We start from the raw sequence: 22061 nt of genomic DNA, 5'->3' as shown, positions 1-22061 counted from the left end.
ACGACGTCYCCCCCTTCCCTTAACTAGCTGAGTAGCCCTTCTCTATACCTTCTCTGGCCGAATTCAGCTTTCAGGGGACAAGSGCGACCAGACTTGGACACAGTGCTCCAGTTTAGTTTTATTCTTGATCATATCTTTACAGAAAATGGCACATAAATCACATATTCTGAATGACTAGAAGCTGATACAGTTCCATACCTCAAACACCTCAATACTGAATTCTTTTCTCACTGTATATACATTATTTACACACCATGGGCTATAATCTAACACGTCAAACAAACTGGGGACAAAGACAAACGGGGCTGTATGGAGGCTGTTAACCTTGACAGAATAAAAACAGTAGCTCCGGGGACGGGGCGCGCGTGGCTGAGGGCAGGGCGGACGGGGCCGCGTGGGAGCCCCCGTCCTCGGGCCTTCGGGGAGAGGAGCAGCGCGGCACCGGGGCGCGAGGGCGGCGGAGCCGCGGGGCGCTGCCGGCCCGCGCGGGCCACCCCCGAGGCGGCTGTTTTCCCCGGCGCTGGACCTACGCGGAGGGGCGCAGGAGGCTCCGCCGGGCTGCCGGCGTCGGACGCCTCTTCTTCCGCGAGCTCTCCCGGGGGCCGCGGGCCGGCCCGCTCCAGGCCGCGCGGCGGGAGGCGGAAGCCGCTCTCAGGAGCCGTCCGAGGCCGCCTCCGTCCCCGCTGTAAGGAGCCCGGCGCCCCGCGGGCGAGGGAGGCAGAGCCAAGTCGCCCGCCGGGCYGGGAGCAGCTGGGTCGCCTCGCCGCGGAGGCGGGAACCGCGGCGGCGGCCCGAGAGACCCGCTGCGCCCGCGAGGACGGCGCCGGCAGCGAGGGCCGGTCTTGCTCCCCGGCGGCGGCGGGGCTCGCGCCGGGACGGGGACGGGCTCTGACCCGAAGGTGGTGGCGAGGCCGCGCCGGGAGCGGGGCCGCCCTGGCGAGGGCGGGTGCTCCTGGGGGGGGGGACGGTGCCCCGGCCGCCCCCGGCCAGGCGGCCCCGGGGCTCGGCCCACGCCCTCCCGAGACGCGGGCGCGGCGGCGGTCTCGCTGCCCGGGCAGCGGCGGCCCGAGGGGAGGCCGCGGCCCCCGCGGGACGCAGCGTCTCTTGGGGCTGGTTTCCGTCGTCTCTTCCCCCCCCCTAGATGAGCTTCTCCTCCTTCTGTGACGAGTTTGATTTCTCCGTCTGTCTCTCGTCCTCTGCGGCCGCCTCCTCCCCTTTCTCCGGCTTCCTGCCCAGGGCCGGGGCGTCCCCAGCGATGGTCCCCAGGACTTTGGTGCTGTGCTCCTGAGCTTTGGCCCTGAGGGCGGCAATGCTGTTTTCTCTCAGTTCCTCCTGGGAAATGGCGGTTTTGGGATCGGGGCCCCTCTCCTCCTTGTCGCTCTTGTCGAGCTTGGGCAGGGCCTGGCGCTCCACCTCCGTCTTCCTTCCTGCCTCAGCCGCTGCCTCCAGAGACTTTTTGTGCATCCCTAAAAAGAATTGTTGGTATTCGGGTTTAGAAAAGCGCCTGGGCATGGGAAAGCCATCTTGAACTGAAAACAGCAAAGATAAAGAGAGGCCAGAATTAAGGAAAAGCAGAAACCCTTGCTTCAAACAGCAGTCACAGAGAGCCCGTCGCGCCGGGCCCCGCGCGAGGGCGGCCCAGGGCGGCTCTCTCCTGGGGACGGCCCGGCCCGAGGGGCTGCAGCGCCGCGCGCGCGGGGCAGCTCTGCCGGGCGGCTCGGGCCGGCCCCGCGCTGGCGGCGGCCGGGGCTGAGCGGGGACCCTGCTCTCAGCCACAGCTACCGCCAGCCGGCGGGACGAACCTGCCCCAGCGACCTGCTGGGGCTGGGCCAGGACCAGGAGCAGATGTGTGTCCGCTGGAGAGGACCAGAGCTAAGAGCGGATGAACACGCTCCGGCCTGACACCACACGTCGGCAGGGATGTCACCAGCACCGGGGCTGCGGTGATGGGTCAYCCTGGGGAGCCTCTGGGTCCTCTCGGATGGGAACGTACCCAACTACGGGACCGAGGTGAAGGAGGATGCGAATCCGGCACAACAGTGCAGGTGYTTGAGCCGCATGGAGGGCAGGGACCCGCGGGCTCCCGAGGGGACCAGGGAGAGGTCTCCCATTGCTAGTCCTATGGGTCTTCCTTCCTCACACAACCCAGCCCTCTGTCTCTCCAAGTTTCACGCGGACAGAAGGACAGGACAGCTCATTTTTAAGATGCCAGAAATTAGTCTGGGGCCAGAATCGGCCCAAAAGGTCAGAAAGCAGGAAGCGAAGAGCAGGAGTGCGACAGGGTATCAGCTGCTTCCCTGCCTACACCTTCCCCACCGCACCAGCAAACGAGGCAAAACCAGGCGGAGGCGTAGCGCCCTCGGCTGCGGAGGGCGGCAGGAGTGAGGTCCTCCCCACGCTCCGTGCTTTCAGCATGACTCCCGTTCCTCYGTTGCGCCCCCGCCGTGGTGCCAGCCCCCGCTGCCCCCACGGAGGCAGCTGCTCTCTTACCCAGGAGCCACGGGGCGCAGGACTCCATGATGCCGTCCTTGGCAGACTTGAGGATGGACTCGGGCAGCGGGATGGAGTGGCGCACCATGGCGCCGTAGAGGCCGTACTCCGCCATCACGCTGCTCCTGCCCCAGCACTTCTCCCTCTTCCGCCACTTGGCCCGGCGGTTCTGGAACCAGACCTGGGGTGGGCGACAACCACCGGCGCTGCGGGTTAGGGGGACGGGAGGCCTGGTGTTCCCACCCCCCCCCGCCCCGGGCAGCGTGGGCCCCACGCACGCACGCGTGCTTGTGCACAGGGGGATGGAGGTGGGTGCGTGCACGGTCCTCCCCCGAGCAGCGGTGCCCTTCTCCCCCCGCGCAGCAGCCGCTGCGCTGCGCGTTTCTCCCCTCTCTCCCTTGCAGGAGCCACGAGGGCCGAGCGTAAGAGCAGGTCCCATCCCTCTCTGCAGGATGTAATTAATTTCCCATTGCAGTGTCTCTTTCCAGTGGCTTTTGGCTCTCGAGCCTGGGATTTTCTTTCATTATTTACTGGGTGTCTGAGCTGCGGCGCGGGGCTGCACGCAGCGGTGCCTGCGGGGAGGGCTGGGCCGGCGGCGGATGCCCTGGAGAGGGGAAAGGCGGGAGAAGGGGGAGCTGATCTGTGCGGTTCGCCCTGAATTCCCAGTTTGCAAAACCCCTCATCTTCTCAGAAAATTGGCAGAATAATCTCTGAGCTGTGACCTGGGGGGCTGCGTGCAGAAATCTATTAGTGTTGGCTCTCCGATTTCCATTCCTCTTGTCTCGCTCACCCTCCTCCCTCCCCTTATTCCCTCCCTTCCTGCAGAGCAGAGGCAGCAGCTTTAGATGAAAAATTGCTCGAGGTCTATTCAGAAGGAGGCAAAGGAAGAGTCAGCCCCAGGGGCAGCCCAGGCCTGATTGAAAAATAAGTTAATTTCAGTTTGAATCGATGGGCCTCAGGCACTGAAATATCACGGGAAATTAAAGCAGCTGGTCCCCGGGGAACCACGCCATTGACCTGCGCTAATTAATGCCGTGGAGTTACCAGGCCCCTTTCCGAGAGGCAGCCCCTCCCTCCCCACGGACACCCCAAACACCTCCTCATTTAACTAATTAGACTCACAGAAAATTGGGTGTTAATTTGTTTAGTTTTTTTTTTTCCCTATATTTTCCCCTCCCTTCCTCTCCCCCCCTTGGAAAGCGCTCGGCAGAATGGAAATGAATGGTGGGGTCTCGCTGGCAGATGGATGCTCGGGGTCACTCCGCAATCTTCTCCGACTTGATTGCTTGATTAGGTCGTTAGCACATTAAAAAAAAAAATTACTTGCCGTCTGGCGCTGGCCTGATGAGTGGGATGAGGCGGGAATCGCCTGGGTAATTTATCTTTTTATACTGCAAAGAATTTGATTTCAATCTGCAGATATATGGAGGTGCCTTTGACACCTGTTTAACATTACAGAGCTGACAGCTTAACCCTCTGCTGCCTCCGCTGCCCGCGGCGGGGCCAGGCCGCAGTGGGGCTGGCGCCAGCCTGACGTCCCCAGCTCTGCCGTGGGGACCGCGGGCGCGACGCCTCGGCACGCAGCGAGGTCCCGCTCCCGGCTCCGCAGCGGAAGGCACCCCTGCCTCCACCACGGGRACCGCGCGGCACCCGGCGTCTTGCGGGGACAGGTTTGCTCCCTGAGCCGCTTCCCRCCTCCGGCCGGGAAGGACAGTGCGTGCACGCAGCCAGCTGTGGGAGACTAAACCCAGCCCTTCCTAGCCAGCYGGTGGGAAAAGACCGGGGCATCAGCTAGGGGAGAGCCAGGCTGCTCCAGCTGCAGCCGCGCGGCAGGAGGCCCCGCTGGCACCGCGAAGCGGAGGGCAGGGCAGGCGGCTGCGTAGTTTGCTGGTGGCCGGTAATAGGCTGCCAGCTTTGGCCTTCCCTAGATCTCAGCTGCCGTGATCCCAGCTTCTCCCAGCAGAAGACACGCTGTGCATCTCAGAGGGGATTTTACAGCCGGGCTGCTTTGTGAAACGTGTCACACCAGCATCTCCACCTCCTCTGAATGTTGAAAAATGACCTGATTTACAATCTCATCCTGCAGATAGAGGTTACTCTTGGGCCACTGTTGGCTGTGAATCCACTAAGCCCTGAGCGAGAACCCTCAGTAGAGCTCACCACCCCCCCGCCCCGTCTCTGACCATGCCGCCAACCAGACACAGCACAGAGCATGCCCTGCATGATGTGAGGGTTTGCTGGTTGGTCTGCCAGCACCGCGCTGTCAATGTCCGTCACTCAAGGCCATGAACTCCTCCCTGCCTCCATGTGAGGTGGGTCGAGCTGGAGGGGTCTAGGATCATTCCCTCTCCAGCTGCAGCACAAACTTTCTTCATCCCTGCTAACCCACCACCCAAGGTTGGCGAACCTCTGACACCTTTGTGCTACAAGAAGGCAGCTTGACACACTGAGCTCAGGAAAGGAGTCTTTCCTATTTTCCTGTGGATAAACCAGTACAGTTCCTTCCCTCAGTGCAGAGCTCCCCTCTATTTCCCTTTGCCTCAGGCAGAAATTCCAAGGGACGGGGTCTGCACATTTTCCTTGGCTTAGGCTGAAATGACATCGCTCCCTGTGTCCAGAGCGGCTTGCGCTGCTCAGCTCTGTGCAACCGCAATCATCACCAGTTATCACACCCGGGACCTCAGCCGGGCACAGGTTTTCCCTGCAGGTCCCACACACGTAACTTTTTAAACTCGTCACAATCCTCTTTTACCCGGATGCCTCCTCACTGTTGTTTTCATCACCTGTTCCTTTTCCCTTCCTCCTGCCTCTATGTCTCAGGCATCTTCTGTGGTGCTTCCTCCTTCTGCCCTGTGTGCCCASCCTGAAGGGCCAGGTCCCAGCCCTCGCTCGCCCCAGCCCTGTTGACTAGACATACTGCCACCAAGCTTCCCCAGCCTCGCAGCATCATCAGGCACATACAGAAAACAGCAGGAGCTCTGCCCGCTGGCAGCCCAATTTTGACAAGAGCCAGTGGAAAATTTGCTGTCAAAAATGCTGATTCAGTCACACAGAAAAMCTGTATTTGGCCCATGGAAGTATACTGAAAATTATCTGTGGCTTTCCTCTGAATGATTTATTTTAATCTCCTCCAYGTAACACACACAAAATCTATGCTATAAAACCAAATGGGAAAAGCTTAGTAAGATCATTTTGAGATTTCCCAAATAACTTTTTTTGATTTGATGTGAATTTCCTGTTGGTTTTGATTTRCAAAAAGGAAGCATTTCCATGCCAGATTTTCTAGTAGAATGGAAATCAGGAGGGTTGACCAGGAGCCATAGCTTAATCACAGGCATGAAGTCCATTGAAACCAATGCTGTTGAAACCTGAACATTCATGGGATCAGAACATGATGCAGCATCTCTGCCACAATTCCTGTCCCAAACAGCGTGGCGGTGGAAGAGCTCCAGGATGGCACTTTCCGCTCCCACACAGTTTCAGATCAGCAGAGTTATTCCCTGTGACCTGTTCCCGGGATTTTGCTCTCATTCAAATGGCTCCATCAGTGGGGCTGTTTTCTGGGAGAAGATGTTACTGCTTTCTTCACTCTTGGGAAAGATTTCTTWACATGCTACCAAAATTTTCCTTTGYCTTGATTCTGAGCTGAATCCTACAACAGCTTTAGTAATTCTGAGGTATTTTCAGCTGTGTTGATAGGTCAGCCACAACTTCTGAAAACTGAGGTATTTGTTATTGCACCTCACTTTTCTTTCCTTGACTGGAGATGGTTTCACCCTCACACTTCCATTTACTTTCAGTTTTGACGTTGTGTCTTCTTGGCTGCTGTAGTCTTTGCTTTAAGATGTTTGTTCTACAGTTTCTCTTGTTCTGTAATATTTGGGCTGCWTCAAGCAATGTTTCAGCTTGTCCATGTTTGTTCTTGTCCCTTCCCAAAGAGTGGGWCAACTCAGCTTTGTAAAATGCTTATTTATATGGATATGTACCACACACCTTGCTTCTTACCGTACAGGTTTTGCTTTCATCTGGTTCTCCACTGAACAACGCAGCGTATGGTGAAAAGACTGTGTGTTTGCACTTCCACACCTCACAAGAAGTGGCTGCAAGCTGTTATCAATTTCAGACTGTCSTTACTGAAGTGTGTCTGATGTTTTTGCAAAGCTATCACAATCTGATGGGCAGAGGTGTCTTTTGGACAAAAGTGCTACATCTTAAGATCATTTACATCTTTTTATTATCACATGAGCACCCTCTGTGAAAGATGCAGAACATGTTCCAAGAAACCTGTCCTGAAAAACTGGCCAACAGAGTAAAGAGGACAAATCTGTCCTGTTATCCTTTGGCAACCAGAAAATCCTAGAACCAGCCTCTTAAAAGACATTAGTTTTAAGAAAGGATCTGAACGAGAAGGAGGAACATTTTTATGACTTAGAGAAGAAAGGGAGAGTACAAAGTACTTGAAGAATTAAGAAAAAATGTGCAAAGAAAAAGAGATGAAGGCTTTTGTGGGGTAGGGTTGAGCCTAGAGCCCTGGTAGCCCTCAAATTTATGGCCTAGGCAGACGATGGTCAGAGCTCCATTGCGCAGACCAAACCCCTCTGTGCTGYGTGGCACTACTGTGTCATCTGCGCCTGTTGTATTTTCCTAAACGAAAGGGACCCTGTAACCTTCAGGCTGCCTTTCTTGTTGGTGGGCTGCATTGGGCGCCAGCTACTTTCCATCCTTCTAGACTGTTACGGTCTCCCTGGTGTCTCGCTGTCCCCAGGCTGCATAACAATTACTCGCTCCATGGCTTCTTCTGCTTTGACTGCCACTCCCAGGCTGTGTCCTTGTCTGCCACTTGACGGAGTGCCTCCTGCACACAGCCCAGGTGGGCCCGAGTGGAGAGACATCAGACACCAGGGACCTGTGCACGGCCGAGCACAGGGCAGCTCCGTCATGGGCACGGGAACATTTCTTCTGGTTCAGACACTCTGCTGTGAGTAGACGGTCACTACTGGAGATTTCCAGAAGYATACTTTCTTCACCCAATTTGTGGTGGTTATAACGTCTTTCTCTGCTCAGCTCAGCCACTTTAGACTCTCTTCTCTTTCCTCCTTTTTTCTGAGTTGTCTCTGGGTTGTTCATCTTATCTGCTGGTATCCCACATGTTGGAGAAATTCAGCCATCCCATATTGGCTAAAACTGCCTTCTTCTTACCCTTTCCCAAGAGCTGGAAAGAGGGAACAGGGCAGTAGTAGCAGAGATCTTGCATATCAGGTGAAGAGATGGCCACTCCACACTTGAAGAAGCTTGCTTTGCCTCAGCAAGGCCTCGCTGGTCTCCAGAAACGGCTCTGGCCCTGCTTTCTGGCTTTCCATAACTAGGCAGGAAAGGGGTATAATTCTGTGAGGTAGCGTTGTATTTTCAATGCTTAATGCTCATGAAACACATCTCTGCTGATCTCTATCRGCAGTACAGCTGTTCCATGTGTGCTCAAAGCCCTTTTCTGTGACACTGTCACAAATTTGGCATTTTAYTTGCAGCAGAACACGCTGGGATCTGGATTCTGCCTGTGTGCGTGCTCCTGCTCTTTAGCAGCCCAAAGGCCCTCTCCTGGGCTGCTCCTGAGGCACCACAAGTGCTGCCATAGGCACAGCAAGGGCTGGATCTGGGGCCGTGACTGTCCTCAGCCTTGCTGGGGGCAGCAGCCACTGCGTGCAACAGCAAGGCTGCTCGACTGCTGCAATGCAGCATCAGCAGGGCAGGACGAAGCTCCCGTCTYAGTGTGTGCTGCAAGCTTGGGTAAGCCTCTGCACCCCATGGTACCTCCAGTCTCTTTCGTATTCACTGGCTTTGCTCCTCTAGGCACATCAAAGCTGCAAAACCAAGACCCATCGCTTTGCAAAACCCACTTTCAGTGTGAAACAGGCAAACACAGGGTGGTCATGTAACACCTTGCTCAAAGGGGAGCTAGCCATCAACCAAATCCGTATCATTTGTTCAGAGCTGGACATCACGCRCTCCCTAACTGACACTTCTTCATCTTATTGATGGTGTAGAAGAGCAAATTGTATTAGGAGGAATCTCATTTTGCAAAGGGATGTGAGACTCACTATGCCCTTGTTATCTACATTCATCATATTAATTAGTTTGTTTACCTAATCAACTCCTGAAACATGGTCTGCTAAAGAGAGAAATCTCCCTGATGATAGCTGTGAGCTGGGAACCTGAATTATCAGTGGAATATTTTAAGGTTTTTAGGTTGTTAAACTTCCTTGGCCCCTACTTTCCAAGCTGGGGAATACAGAYGAGAGAGCTGGCAGYGGCTATTTTTCTGTCRTTCTAATTAAAGTTTTATGCTACATACCCAAGCGTTCCCCATCCACTAAAGAAAAATTCTAGGCTTGATAAYGGGGAGCTTTTGCTTCATCAAATCTCACAGACCGCCTTTGACACAGTATTTCAACAGAGGGCTTTCAATCAACAAGCACTGCTTTACGGAGCACGGGGATGGTCCCAGACSGAGCCGGAGCATGCTGAAATGTCCACTAGATGGCCACAAGCAAATGCACATACACACACACGCACACACGCGCACACGCACACACGTGCACGCACGGAGACACCCGCACAGGCACGCGCCTCTGCCACCCGCAGGGAGCAGGCAAGCAGGTACACAGCGCTGCTGGCAAACCAAAAACTCAGGAGAGGGACAAAACCCCAAGAGCTGCCCCAGCAGCAGCGCCCAGCTCGTCTGCCCTGCACACGGACTAACAGCCATTCTCCTCCAGGCCTCTTGGCTCTCTGATAAGACCTGTGGCTTGAACATGAGGCTGCTTTCTCACGGGAGGTGAGCTATTGCTCCGCACAAATCCTGCAAAGGAAACCCTTTCYGACACTGAACCCTTCCACGAGGACACAGAATCACTGCCCATCCTAACTGGGAGCTTCCTGGACTTCCCCTGTGACATTGSCTCCGATGATAATGTATCATGGTCCCATCTGACATCACGGTGCTGACCGGTCTCTGATCCAACGTGTTCCTGTCCATCCAATGCCTCGCTCTTCCCGGAGGGATCCAGTCCCTTCCCCGTGGTGATCACCCCCAGCCAGTGTGTGCTTCCAGCCGGGTGCTGGGCCACCCTGAAGTGCCCAGGAGGGAGCAGTCTGGTCTGGCTTGAAAACTTTCTGTCTCCATGCTGGTAGCGGAGGCCGTACCACTTGTGTAAACCTGGAAACAGTTTACTGCTGTCTTTTCAAATGTAATGTCAAAATTATTGGCAGTGTTTATGGTGACATCACTTTCTATGGCTGGTGTAAAATGGATGTGAAGTTAAATGAGAGCAGTAAAGGTTGCACATGGCCTGCATGGCTGATCACAGGACTCATCATCCCTGCTGCTTACTGCAAAGCTRGTAAAGAGCTTCCTGAGCTCACATTAGAAAGAGCAATTCCTATACATAGCACAGCAAAAGCCCTTCTTTGTAATAACTGTGGTCATCTCTGACCCACAGCCACATGCCTTGGGGTGGGCAAGTCGGGAATTCATCAGCAACTCTAACGTTATCCCAGTCTTCTCTTTTTTCAACACTGGCACTTTATACTCATGTATCAGCTACTGGCCTGCCCCTCTTCTGGATTGCTGACCAAGACTGTTCCAGGAGAAAATACACACTGTCTTTCCTCCTTCTAGCAGTGTTTTAAGATCCTTTCCAGGTTGGTACTGGGTCAACAAACAGCCTGGAGACAATAATGCTTCCAGAGAGAAATTTAGATGTGGTAGGGCAACAGATGTGCCCTTGCATTTCCTAATATATCTCTTTACATGGATGGTGTGCACTACTATCCCACCTCTGGAGGTATGGTTAGGTAGAGTAGGCAAATGTTATTTTGATTTTTCTTCCCTGACCAGCTCTAGAGAGAAGGAGCAGGAGGGCTGCACCAGCACACAGGGGACTCTTGCYGGCGCTGCCCTGCCAGGCTCCGTGCCAGCGCTCTCACGCCCGAGGCTCCAAGCAGCCACGGCACGCTGCCAGCACTGATGCTAGCGCCCTTGCTCAAGAAGTACGGATGTCCCTTGTGGTCTGAGGCAGTTTAGAAGAGAGGAGGGAAACAGCTTTTTAAAGATCAGTCCTAGAAAAGCAGAGATGATACTTGTTCAGAGAGGATGGCAGCTGGTCCTACCAGCAGTTGTTTTGGCTTTACCGGTAGAGTGAATCCCCCACTGGTCCAGGCACTCAGCTAACAGACCCAAACAGGCCTGCTTAAATGAGCCAACAGACAATATTCATCCCTCTTGAATACAGATGTGATTTCTTGATCCAGGGTTGCGTCTCCTCTAAGCTAAACCAGCTCACAGGCTCAGTGTGGCACCTAGCAAGAGCTTACGGCATTTCCATGCCACCCGTCTAACAGGCCAGRCCTGCCTCTGAATCTCGAGCCTAAAAGCACCAGGTAGGCTGAATATGGCTACAGGATGCACTGCATCCGACTTGTGCAGCCAAAGCTGTGAAAACCGCACATCACCTACAGACCCCAGTGCCTCTTCCCATCGCTGTGGCCCTAATCCTGCTCTTCCCAGCCTCCCCCAAGCCCTTGCTGCATGTGCTGCCTGCACAGRCCTTCAGAGTGAACTTGAAGCAAGGGCAAACGTGGCGCTGGAGGGAGCCACCAGCGCACAAAGAAGGGCTGGAGCCTCTGACTCTGTTTCCTGAGAGGCAGCAAGGATGTCACACAGACGGGAGCACATCTGATGTGTCTCTCCAGAGGAGGTGTGCACTCTGCGAGTGCTGCTGTCTACACTGTGACTCCCTGGGAGCCAGACTGACCCACTTGCCACTTCTCAGGCTTCATGGTGATTTGTCTTCAYAGCCCTTCACAGCAAGGTGGACACAAAGCAATAAAGATGCATCCTGAACGAAGGGCTGAGGCATGACTGAAGTGAGTCAAAGAAAATAAGGGGAGGGAAGGAGCCAAGAATACCTCTTGACCAGGGAACATATTTTAAACTATATCCCCTTGGTAAGTCATGTTTTTCACCTGGCCTTGCTACATCATGTAGCAACACATTTTCTCACATTTCCTTGGTGTGACTTTCAAAAAGCAGAAAACCTTATCAGGTGCAGAGCTCCTGCCTCCCACAAAGAGAAATGAGTGTGCACATGATGTGCATTGTACGTATAGTGAGTTCTGTGGTTCAGCAGAGACCTGATCTGTTCAGCAAATGCATCCCCAAGACTGGCTTCATCGTGGTCAGCTCATGATGCCATTTCAGATTACCAGCTGACTGGTAGCTTAGGTGGAGCTACTGCCCCATACAGGCTGCCAGATGTCTGGATATGACAGATAAATGCTCAAATAGCTCTTTTCCTAATATGCTATTGGAAAAAAAAGGAAAAGTAGGAGAGTAATGGGTGTACAACAGATGCAGGAAAGCTGGCAGGGGTGCACATCTTGTCCTAGTTCCCACAAACCCAGGGAGACACTTGCCGCGAACACCAAGGGTGATACTGCACAGAACATCTATCCCATGGGTACTCGCGATGCCAAGGGTAAGCCTGGCCTCCACTAGCCAAACTGAAATCCCATCTGTGTAATTTCATGTTGCCTCATGTTCCTGTTCTGAAACTCCTGTGCAGCTTCTCCGGCAGAGGGGAAACCTYAGTACAGGTCTTTATAAATAGATATATATGCAGTGCACTCTGTGGACATTAACTGTTGAGGAGTCACAAGGGGTAGACATCATTCTTTTTAGAGCAAGGGGAGGCAAGGCAGTCAGAGAAGAAACAGCATGTTCCCCTCTATGACACCTTTCAACGGGAACCAAAATCAGAGCTTGGGAAATCAGACCTCCTCCCTCGTCGGCAGCTGTGGAGCATTGCCTGCTGCCTTGTGCCACCCCTCGCATACCAGGAGCCACATGTTAATGCTTCTTTTATCAGTATACACAGAGCAAGGGGCAATGGTGTGCTCTGCTGTTCTCCAAAAACCCTGCAGGAACCAAAGGCTTGACCAAAGATCGGCAGGAGACAGTCTCTGCTGCACTATGTGGTGCCCACCATTTCCTGACACAAGGCTCGAGCCCATCCTTGAGAGCTTGGGGATAGGTAAAAAATTATTTTAGAAACTTGTCAAGTGTTGTAGTAAGTCATAGCATGTTGCAGTAAGTCGCAACATGTCGTGATAAATTTCCATGTAGTAACTTGGACTGAGCACCAAAAGGGGGGACAGGAGAAAGCTGCAATCCTTTACAGGTAATGGCCACTTTTCTGTTTTGCAACATGTAATAGTTAAACACTTGCATCTTGTTAATTTTTTTCTTGATGATGAACAAACTTACACTGTTCTTATTTTCTGCGGTGTTGCTCTCTTAAGCCTCCTTTGTGTTGCATGTACAKACATGTGCACATGCAAGTACAAGTCTACTTGAAAATTTTCTGTGTTGAAATCACCAGCTATGAAGCCATAGAGCCACCCCTGCAGCTGACCTTCTTTTGAACTGTTGGTCACCTCCTTCAGGACGGTACCTAGCAAGGATGGTGTGGGCAATTCCTGGCTTCAGACGRTAAGAGCTCTCTAAGTATCCAACCTTAGCAATGCCTTCTAGGGAAGGATGGGCACCACTACAGCCCAAAGGCAGACCAGAACAGCCAGGACAGGCAAATACTGTGGCTGTGCTATGGAGACCCTTCAGAACTCTACACTTACCACGTGTCTACTCCTGGCTCTGCTTCTTCCTCACCCTTGTGCCTTAGCTCTGTGTACCCTTAACCTTCTCCTTGTAACTCACAGCTCCAGGATTTTTCATGTGACACCTTTCAGCTGCAGAAGACTCACCCCCCCCCCAACAAGCCGAGGAGCCTCTCTTTCTGCCTCCACATCCCCTGTGCACTCCATGCTGTCATGCCACCTAGGTCTCAAGCCAATACTGTCAGGTCTGGCCAGCACACAGCTCAGCTAATCGTGTGATCCACAAAGCTGGCAAAACACAGTCTCCTTCCCACTGCAGCAGGGGCAGGGAGAGGCCTGCCACTCCAGGGAGGTTTGCACGTGCTCGCCACCCTAGGACAAGCTCACCAGGAGAGTAAATTCCTACATACCAGCTTTGTCCACCAAAAAAAAATTCTCCCAGACAGGGATTTTCCCCTAGTTATACACTTAGCCACTAAAGCCTTCATCTCAGTCAGGGCCATRATATAAACTCAATGAGTTGATCCACTCAACTAATAAATGACAGTCATGTAGGACACTCCGTTAGAAGTATGGCAGTGAGGCCAAACATATAAAGGGACCTAGAAATATCAGAAACACCTACAGGACATAAAACAAATTATCTTGGAACAGACACCACYGATGCATCTGGCTAAGAGCCATGATGGGCACAGATAATCGTCCCATACATCTACACAGTCGGGTTGTCTTGGTCCGTCCAAGGGCCTGTTTCCCAGTCAAAGACGTTGCATACATGTGTATTGCCAGCCAAGCCTCCCTCGGGGTGAACCAGGCAGTGAGTGCCTTTAGAGAGGAAATGTTGGACTTACGAGAAGGTATTGCTGACCCTGCAGCTGCAGAGGAGCCAGAGCTTCCCAGAGGCATGGGTGGGCAGCCCACAAGGCTGGTCTGGCTGAGCAGCGTAGCTACATGCTAAGCCCAGCCCAGCTAAGTGCTGCTGCTTGTCTGAATTGTAGCAAGTCAGCTCCAGCAGCCAGGCAGAGTCAGTCGGATGGTTATTTCTAGAGCATGGAGGCGCATGTTATTCCCCCTCACTATGCTTACTCCTGTGCAACATGCTTGCCATAGTCCCTTGTATTAGTCACAGGAACATGTCCAGGTATAAGCCTTGGTATGAATTTAGAGAGAAAGCTGCAGCTCAGAGCTCTAATAACTAGTAGCCAAAGTACCTGCTCTGCCTGTGCTTGCACAGCTGTGAGTCTAAGAGAAACCCACTGAAACAGGAAGCTGAGCAAACTGCATTTCTCACATCCAGCAGGCCCTAACGTGCGTGTCTCCAAACTAAATGGCCCCAGCTGCTCCCAGAGCAATGCTGCTTTGAGTAGACAGAGGAGCTCCTGATGTTTTCTCACAACTTCTAGTCAAAGTGATCTCTGGAAGCCACCTTTGCTTCAGGATATTGCAGCAACAGTTTGTCCTTCATCTTGGTTCCTGAGTTCTCCTCCATAGAAGCCCTTTCCAGCCTCACCTCTCAGAAGATCAGGGCCATTTGTATGTGTGCTGAGAACAAGTTATCTCAACAGCTTGGTGCATGAGGAAGATGGCAGTATGATTTCTGTGTTTATGCACAGGCCTGTGCAAAACCAGGCTCACAAAATGCCCACAACAGACAGTGAAAGGGAAGAGCAGGTTTGTGCTGCCAGAGAAGAATCAGAAGAGCTTGTTGAGGTCTACCAGGGTAAAAGATAAGCACTATAGAGAAAAATAGGCCCATTAAGAAATAAAGGGGAGAGTAAATTAACCATGTCTCTAAAGTGCCTGTGTTATTGAACTGTTAAAAAAATCTGTATTCAAAGTCAGGAAAGGAGGAAAACTTTATAATAAAGGGCCATTAAAGGAAAATCTTAACACACAACCATTAGCTGGTCCCTCTGCCAAGCATTCTAGGGCTGGAGGGGAATTAACTATTGAACTTGCTAGGCTGCTCAATTATTTTTTAAAAATCAGCTGAGAAAACTGCAGAGATATCCGAGGAAAGAGAAAAGAAGGTTCTTCATTAGCAGGAGGAGTGAATGCAAATGTTCCCGGCACAGAGCTTATGTGATCGAGGAACCACAATGCCTAAGCTAATGCCAAGAAGTGTTATCCTTAAATTACTGTTGTTAAGAAAACAGTAAGATTGGTATGGAGATGAGAACCTGAGCTGTCACAGCCTGTYGTGAACTCTGCAGAGCCATCCCTCCTCCTCCTCCTGGCTGTGGTGGGGAAAGTCCCTGCCAAGGTGCTTCACAGCAACCAGCTACGGCGTATTTTCTGCCTGGTTGCTGTTCCACTCATGGGGAGCTGAGTACCCCGCGCTTGTGGGTTCTTGATCCTCAGTGACAGTTTCTCCAAACCATGGACAAAACAAGGAAGGAGTAGTCACTGCAAAGCCCCATTTCACTCCTGCTACTGTGGAGGAGGAGACCAAAACCACAGCCCCTTTCATTAGGGCAGCCATAAGCATCTTGCGGGAAACAGAGTAGAAGACAAGGACAAAGTTGTTGTTGTTTGATCTCGTGTCCCACTTAGAAAATTGTCCTGTGGCTGAAGGAACTCAGTGAGTGAAAATGGAGGGATGAAGTGGTACCTGAGTGTGCAAAATATTCATACCTCTAGAGCTCCACCTCTGCACGAAGCAATGCCTTTTAAACTGCATCTGCAACCCCAGCTCTACCAGGGAAAACCCCGTAGGCTGGGCAGGTTACATACRTGGTCCAGGGAAGGCAGGAAGGTTCCCGTTTCATAGTTAGCTGAAGARATGTTCCAGACCTTCCATTTCTGCCTCATCTACTGCCTCATTTTCCCTCTGGCCTAATGCATGCAGTATAATACTTTTCAGATGGTAATCCTTTGGGAAGAGCTTGCACAGACTCCTGTGCTCTCCCATCACCCAGCCCCTCCGCTTGCCGCTATGGTAATTAACTCCGAAACAAAGTTGTAGCACATGGACTGAAAACGGGCCATAGACAAAGGGTAATGAAAACACTCCATTACAGAAAGGGCCAAATTAAACAACTCTTAATTGAAAAATGGAAATGAATATGAATTTAGATCAACTAAACAAGCATGTTATTGAGGAGGCAGCAAAGTGGATGAACTCCTCACATACCAATTAAAGACATGGAGGCAGAGAAGCACCATACGCCATGAGGAACACTCATCATAATATTCTCACCAAGCCAGTAAGTTTGATTGGTTTTATTACTCTCACTTGTACACTTTCTACATTTTTAAAAGCATAGGGGAAGTTAATGACACTTTTCTGGTATCACATTGTCATGCCTTGCCCCAGTGATCAGGAATTACTGGAAGAGAAGGTATCCAGCCTATTTCATGATTAATTTCTTGCAGGGCTTTATTACTTGATATTTAAGAGAAAGACTATCGAAATGGCTGGCTCACACAGCAGGAACCCTTTCAGTGTCTGCATCACCTTGGTAATCTACCTCCAACCACCCTAATAACCCTGGTAATTTACTTCCAGCTACATAATCTGCTGTGAATCTGCTGTGYAGAGATATGAGTAGGAACCCAGAGGAAGCATGCCTCATTCTGACCACTTTCTCTCTTCCGAGAGAGAGAGGGAGTCATCCTAAGATTTAGGAAGAGTAACGGGTCCTCACTTATTGAGAGTTACAATGACAAGCTGGAATCTCATAACCTTAGAAAAATCAACAACACCACTGTTTTCCATTGCACTAACAAAAAAAAAAAATCCCTCGGCAGCCATTCCAGGCGTTGATTCAAGAAAGGCCAGTGAATGCATAGAGCAGACATCCCTGCTCAACACTTACACTCTGGGATTAGGGCTAAAATTCATTGCTTTGCAAAAATAATCTATTTTTAATCAGTGTGTCCAGCCGCTGTAGCCAGGATCCTCTTTATCAGGGTCATAGAACCAAGAGTTTTGCCTTAAAATACAACAGCTGGGCAGAAGAGATGYTGGTGCCCACTGCACCACCTCAATACGCTTCCAGTACCCACTGGAGCACCAGAGGTGAGTGAAAGCCAGACTGGCCCAAAGCCCTTGGACTGGCCCATGGCACAGCTCTGCTCCTGGAGCAGGGTAGGAGGGAGACACSGCTTCCTAACGCTCCAGCAGCACCTGCAGCAGTGCTCTGCAGCAAGCAGGAAAAGCTGGAGGGAGTGGGAGCAAGCTAGGGCTGCTGAAGTTGCACGAAGCCAATTTTTTCTTCGTGCTTTCCATCAAGCCTCTTGAGAGGACTCCATGGGTTCATCGCTGAGCTCCTACTCAGTGCAAGACAGGTTCTTCAACTSTTTCCAACTTGCATTATCCTCTAAATATAGAACATTTTTGCAAAGCTGAACCAAGCTAAGCCTCTTTCTAGAAAAATGCTCTGGTATAAATGCTTCCTTCCAAATAAATACCTCTCCTGATTCCATCCATTCCAATACCTTCCATCCGTATTCCCCATATATGATGATACTGAAATGTGCTACTCTAACAGCAACCAAAACAATGCATTTTCAWTTCATTTCAGTTGCTCTTTTGTCTTTAACTGAACTTCTAAAATTGACCTTTCACTATGTGACAAAGCCTGCTGGATGCACAGAAGACCCTCAGTCCTTAAACTGCATTAGAAGCCCATGGGACAAACACATCCTTAGGGTTTCTTTCACTTGTGATCCATGCAAGCACAAAATAATCATTTAGCAACAACAACTGCCAAATTTTAGCACTTTTACTCCATTTTATAATTATCCCTTAAGAGGTAAATCTAGTATCTCCACAATGGTAGTCAAGGTCTTATTTTTTGGAAATACTCATCTAACTAATTTGTTTAATTAGTAAAAGACATACCATAATGTCAAACACACCAAGCATTTCAATAATCCTAAATCAAACTGTTACTGAACTATAAAATTTTATATATTGGGTTTTAAATTTTAGAAATGTCACATATTAATAAATTCAATAAGAATAGCCTGTTTAAATCCACACAGTACATTTAAGAGAATCTGTTACAAGAAAAACACTGATTTAAGTTGGGTATCAGAATCTTTGTCAGCATAAGGCCATCCATCCAGATTTTACAGAACGGTCTGGGTTTATTTTAATAGCTGCACTTCAACTCTTCTGAATGTTCTTTTAAACACATTGATAGATGTAGTCTTTTTCAAAGATCTTGCAAAATAGTCAGTGACATCTGATCTGACTTGTGAAAAGTGTCTTACTAGATTTTTTTTTCCCCATATTGCCTAATGGAAGGACACTCACATTCCTTCTAAGTGCAGTCAGCTCAATAAAGGAGGAAGATACATGCATTAAAAAAATGTGCTGCCTTGAAAAAAAAAATACATATTCATCTTCTCATTAAATGAAAGATTTGAATATTTTTTCCTGAATTCAATGTTCTCTCAAATGAGTAACTTTCTTGGCTTTTGATGGCTATTTGCAGTGTTCTGCTGAAGGTTTTATATGCAAGCAGTTCTTATATATCATTCTCAATTGCACTCTGAATTTTACTTTCATATTGAATTCCATAGGTGATTTGCTTTCTCTTTGACTATTACCTCCTGAGAAATAATTCCAAGAAAGAAAATAAGGGGCAGTTATCAGTGGTAGGTGAGGATCCTTTGTGAACCCACATGAAATGCTGCAAGAACCCWCAGAGTGTGATGTTCAGAACAATCTTAGAAAACACTTTCATTAATGACCTAGAAGAGAGGGAAGCAACATTGAAAAATGGGAGAAATTGCAAACATAATGAAAATGCAAAAATACAGAGCTCCCTTGAGCAGTTAGAAACACGTGCAAGAAATAAAGTAAGGGGATACRAAATAGTAAGTGTTATGCAGAAGTAAATAAGGATTAATTGCCAGCTGTCTCTTCCAGAGGAGTAGTATGGGGCATTAAATGATGCTAATAGATTCAAAATAAAGATTTGCTTCACACATAGTTTTGCTGTAGAACATCTTGCCAGAGGACGTTCAGATATTTATATGTGTTCAAGATCCCCAAGAGCTGTCGAAGTGTTCAGCACGTGTCACTAGGTATTTGTCCTGGTTTCATACTCTTCTGTGATATCCACCACTCACCACTGTCTGACCTTGTAGGGCTGTTACTGTGCTTGCTAGCCAAAGTTAGCGCTGTTTGAGACACAGGACACTGAAGGAAAAAGCCTGAGGAGCAGACTTGTCTGAAAGAAAGCTTGAACTATCACTAGACAAAGAGAAGAAGCAGATATGAAAGTAAAATAGACCGTGCTAATTTGGGGCTGCTCCTGCAGGGAATCAGAAGCCCAGCTGAGCCAGTGCAAACACATCTGGTGCGCAGCAAAAGGCTTTTGGTCCCTCTTTACCAGGGAAACTGGCAAACTGAATGAGTTTCACAGAAGAACAACCACATGATTAAGAGACTAGAGTGTGATTTATGAGCAAGGATTTCAGAAATGATCTTTACAGCTTGCTTAAGCAATGATGAAAGCCAAAAGTGACAGCTGGGAGAAGAAAACAGGTGAACAGCCCGGATTTATTTAAAGAGTGTAAACACCATAACAAGGGGAAAATGTTAGACTCATACAAAGGGAACTAAGTTAAAAAGGAACGTGAGGCAAAATATCAAGAAGCATGGTCAAGCTGGGGAATCATCTTGTCATGGCTTGCAACACAAAAAAAGAGGTATGGACAAGGAAAACTTGATAAAATATGTGATAAGGGACAATTAGGTGCTAACTCCCTGGAGAGGACATTTCTCGCTCATCAGTGATGCTCAGGACTCTTTTGTATGACCTTGCCACACAAGAAACGATGGCTCTGCAGTTCAGTATCTACTGTGTCACTAGACAGGTCTCTACCTGAAAAGACTCTTTGAGGGAAATCAACCCCAACATCATATAAACTTCCAGCAGGTCTCTTCCCCCTCGATCTGGTGTCCTACAGAGTCACAAGTAGAGATGCAACCCTCCATCCAACTCACTCTGCAGAGGCAAAAAGCATCAGGGCTCATTGCTCAGAGCGCAGCGCTAAGCCACAAGTTAAGATTTCAGCCRATGGGCCAATTTATTGTTTCTGAAAACTGCTGGAAACCCCACCAGCACACAGGATATCTACAGGCCTGCTAGGTCAGCAGGAGTCTGACAGCACAACAAGACAAGAAGCACAAATTGCTTTTATAAAGTGCTCTTCAATGAGTGCAAAAAATGAGGCAAATTAAGGAGACATGCTCAGGACTGAGGKGAAGAGGGGCTGCTGATTTGTTGGGGAGAATCACCCCAGCCCAGCCCACAGTCATGCCTCCATGCCAGCATCAGTGTTACCTTGCTAAGTGCCCTCTGCGCTACTTCCCAAACCCTCAAGGGAGCAGCCTCCAGTGCCAGCTCTTTAGCAAAGAAAAAGAACAGGCTGAAGGAACAGACCAGAGGGTGTTTGGCATGGGAGAGGAGGGACTGAGAAACCAGAGRGAACCGGGAAAGCCAAGACCCTCCCAAAACCACTCGGCTCTCAGGCCAGCATCTCTTGTAGAGGCTGCTTTGCACCAGCTGCAGAGGCAGCCAATGCCAGTGTGCAGAATAGGCTAGTTTAACCCTAGCCAGCAAAGAAACATCACCTGCATCAGTAAAAAATGGGTTAAACTTGGCCACTACATTCCTGTACCTTGTACAGCGAGGCATGGGGAGGAGGGAAGCAGCAGAAGCCGCTACAGGCCACACTTGTGAGCTTCACRTTTTCTGTTCAAGTTCACCCAGCCTCCTCCGCTATCTGTAGCAGCTTTAAGTCTTCTCCAGCTTTCCAGGATATAATGATTTCTTGCATACTGTCTGCTGTGCATGCCAAAGGCTGTGCTGGCACAGATATGCTCAGGCCATTCCTTATCCCTGAAGGATTCACCACACAGTGGTGATATTTCACAGCCTCATTCTGCCTTCTCAGAGGCACAAGCATGCAACTGAAAACCTGAACTCTAAAAATTAAAAAACAAAAACCAGACTTTCAGGGAAGTTAGTTGCCATTTGAAGATGCAAAGGCAGTGAATGTACAGAAATGGTGCAAACACCTTGTTGGCACTCAGGTATYATTCCCACACTGCAGTCATTCTGCCACAACTGTACTAGCTGCCCGATTTGTCCCTAAGCATCCTCCTGTGCCCGAAGGAGTGGGGATGAGATCTTTCCCTCCCCAGCCTCCCTCCAGACCTGGTCTCCAGGAGGCTCTCTTCTGACTGTACCACTAAGGCCTCGAGACACCGCAGAGCCCTTCTTTGYGTGCAGGTCCCCCTTTGATGATGTAGGATTCCTTTGGTCGCCAGGTTTTCCTCTGGCATCTGTTTTCCTGTTTCACTCGTGAGATAATATGTGGGTTACCCTGAAGACCTTGGGGCAGCTGCTCTGGAAGTTCACACAGCCCGCACAGAGCTTTCTCCCACCAAGAGACACAGTGCAACCCTGCGCACACCCCCCCCAAATCACCGTTACAACACACTGCGTGCCAACATCCAAACACCAAATACAAATCTGCAGGGAACAGCTGAGCAGGCTACCTCTGCCTTTAAAACTGCGTCACCCACGGAGATTCAGAGGCGTGATCCTTCCCACAGCGCTACCTTCCTTCAGGAGGGGGTGACCATGGCTGAGAGGGGCAGGGTAAGAGGGTCTGAGAGAGATGATTACCTGTATCCTGTCTTCTGGCAACTCTGTTTTCATGGCCAGCATCTCTCTGGCATACACGTCAGGATAGTGGGCCTCATTGAAGGCCTTTTCCAGCTCCTCCAGTTGGTAGGATGTGAAGATTGTCCTGCGGGGAGTAAAACTCTTTGATCAAAAAATGTAAGAGGAAGAACTAAAGGTGACAGAGTGAAAAAGGACACAAAAGTGAAAGAAACCTGGGTAACCTGGTAGCACACAGCCCCCCCCCCC

The 22061-nt window shown here is 50.3% G+C and overlaps 1 protein-coding gene across 2 annotated transcripts in view; it reads right to left on the bottom strand.

Annotated features, from left to right (window-relative positions):
- Positions 1-1122: 1122 nt before the first annotated feature.
- Positions 1123-22061, bottom strand: part of VSX2 (visual system homeobox 2) — a 25082-nt gene continuing 4143 nt past the window's right edge. The window contains exons 3-5 of one of the 2 annotated variants that reach the window (XM_085301841.1): positions 21816-21939; positions 2491-2671; positions 1123-1529 (exon numbers count right to left, since the gene is read on the bottom strand). In XM_085301841.1, coding sequence (XP_085157967.1) covers positions 1138-1529; positions 2491-2671; positions 21816-21939 — 697 coding nt within the window. In that variant the 3' untranslated portion in view covers positions 1123-1137. The remainder of the gene's footprint in view (positions 1530-2490; positions 2672-21815; positions 21940-22061) is intronic. The other variant, XM_085301842.1, reaches the window with a different exon arrangement.

Source organism: Rhea americana, unplaced genomic scaffold (genome assembly GCF_003343005.1).
Source record: "Rhea americana isolate MKP2758 unplaced genomic scaffold, rheAme1 scaffold_18, whole genome shotgun sequence".
Taxonomy (NCBI): Eukaryota; Metazoa; Chordata; class Aves; order Rheiformes; family Rheidae; genus Rhea; species Rhea americana.
This window is presented reverse-complemented; position numbering and strand designations above follow the sequence as displayed.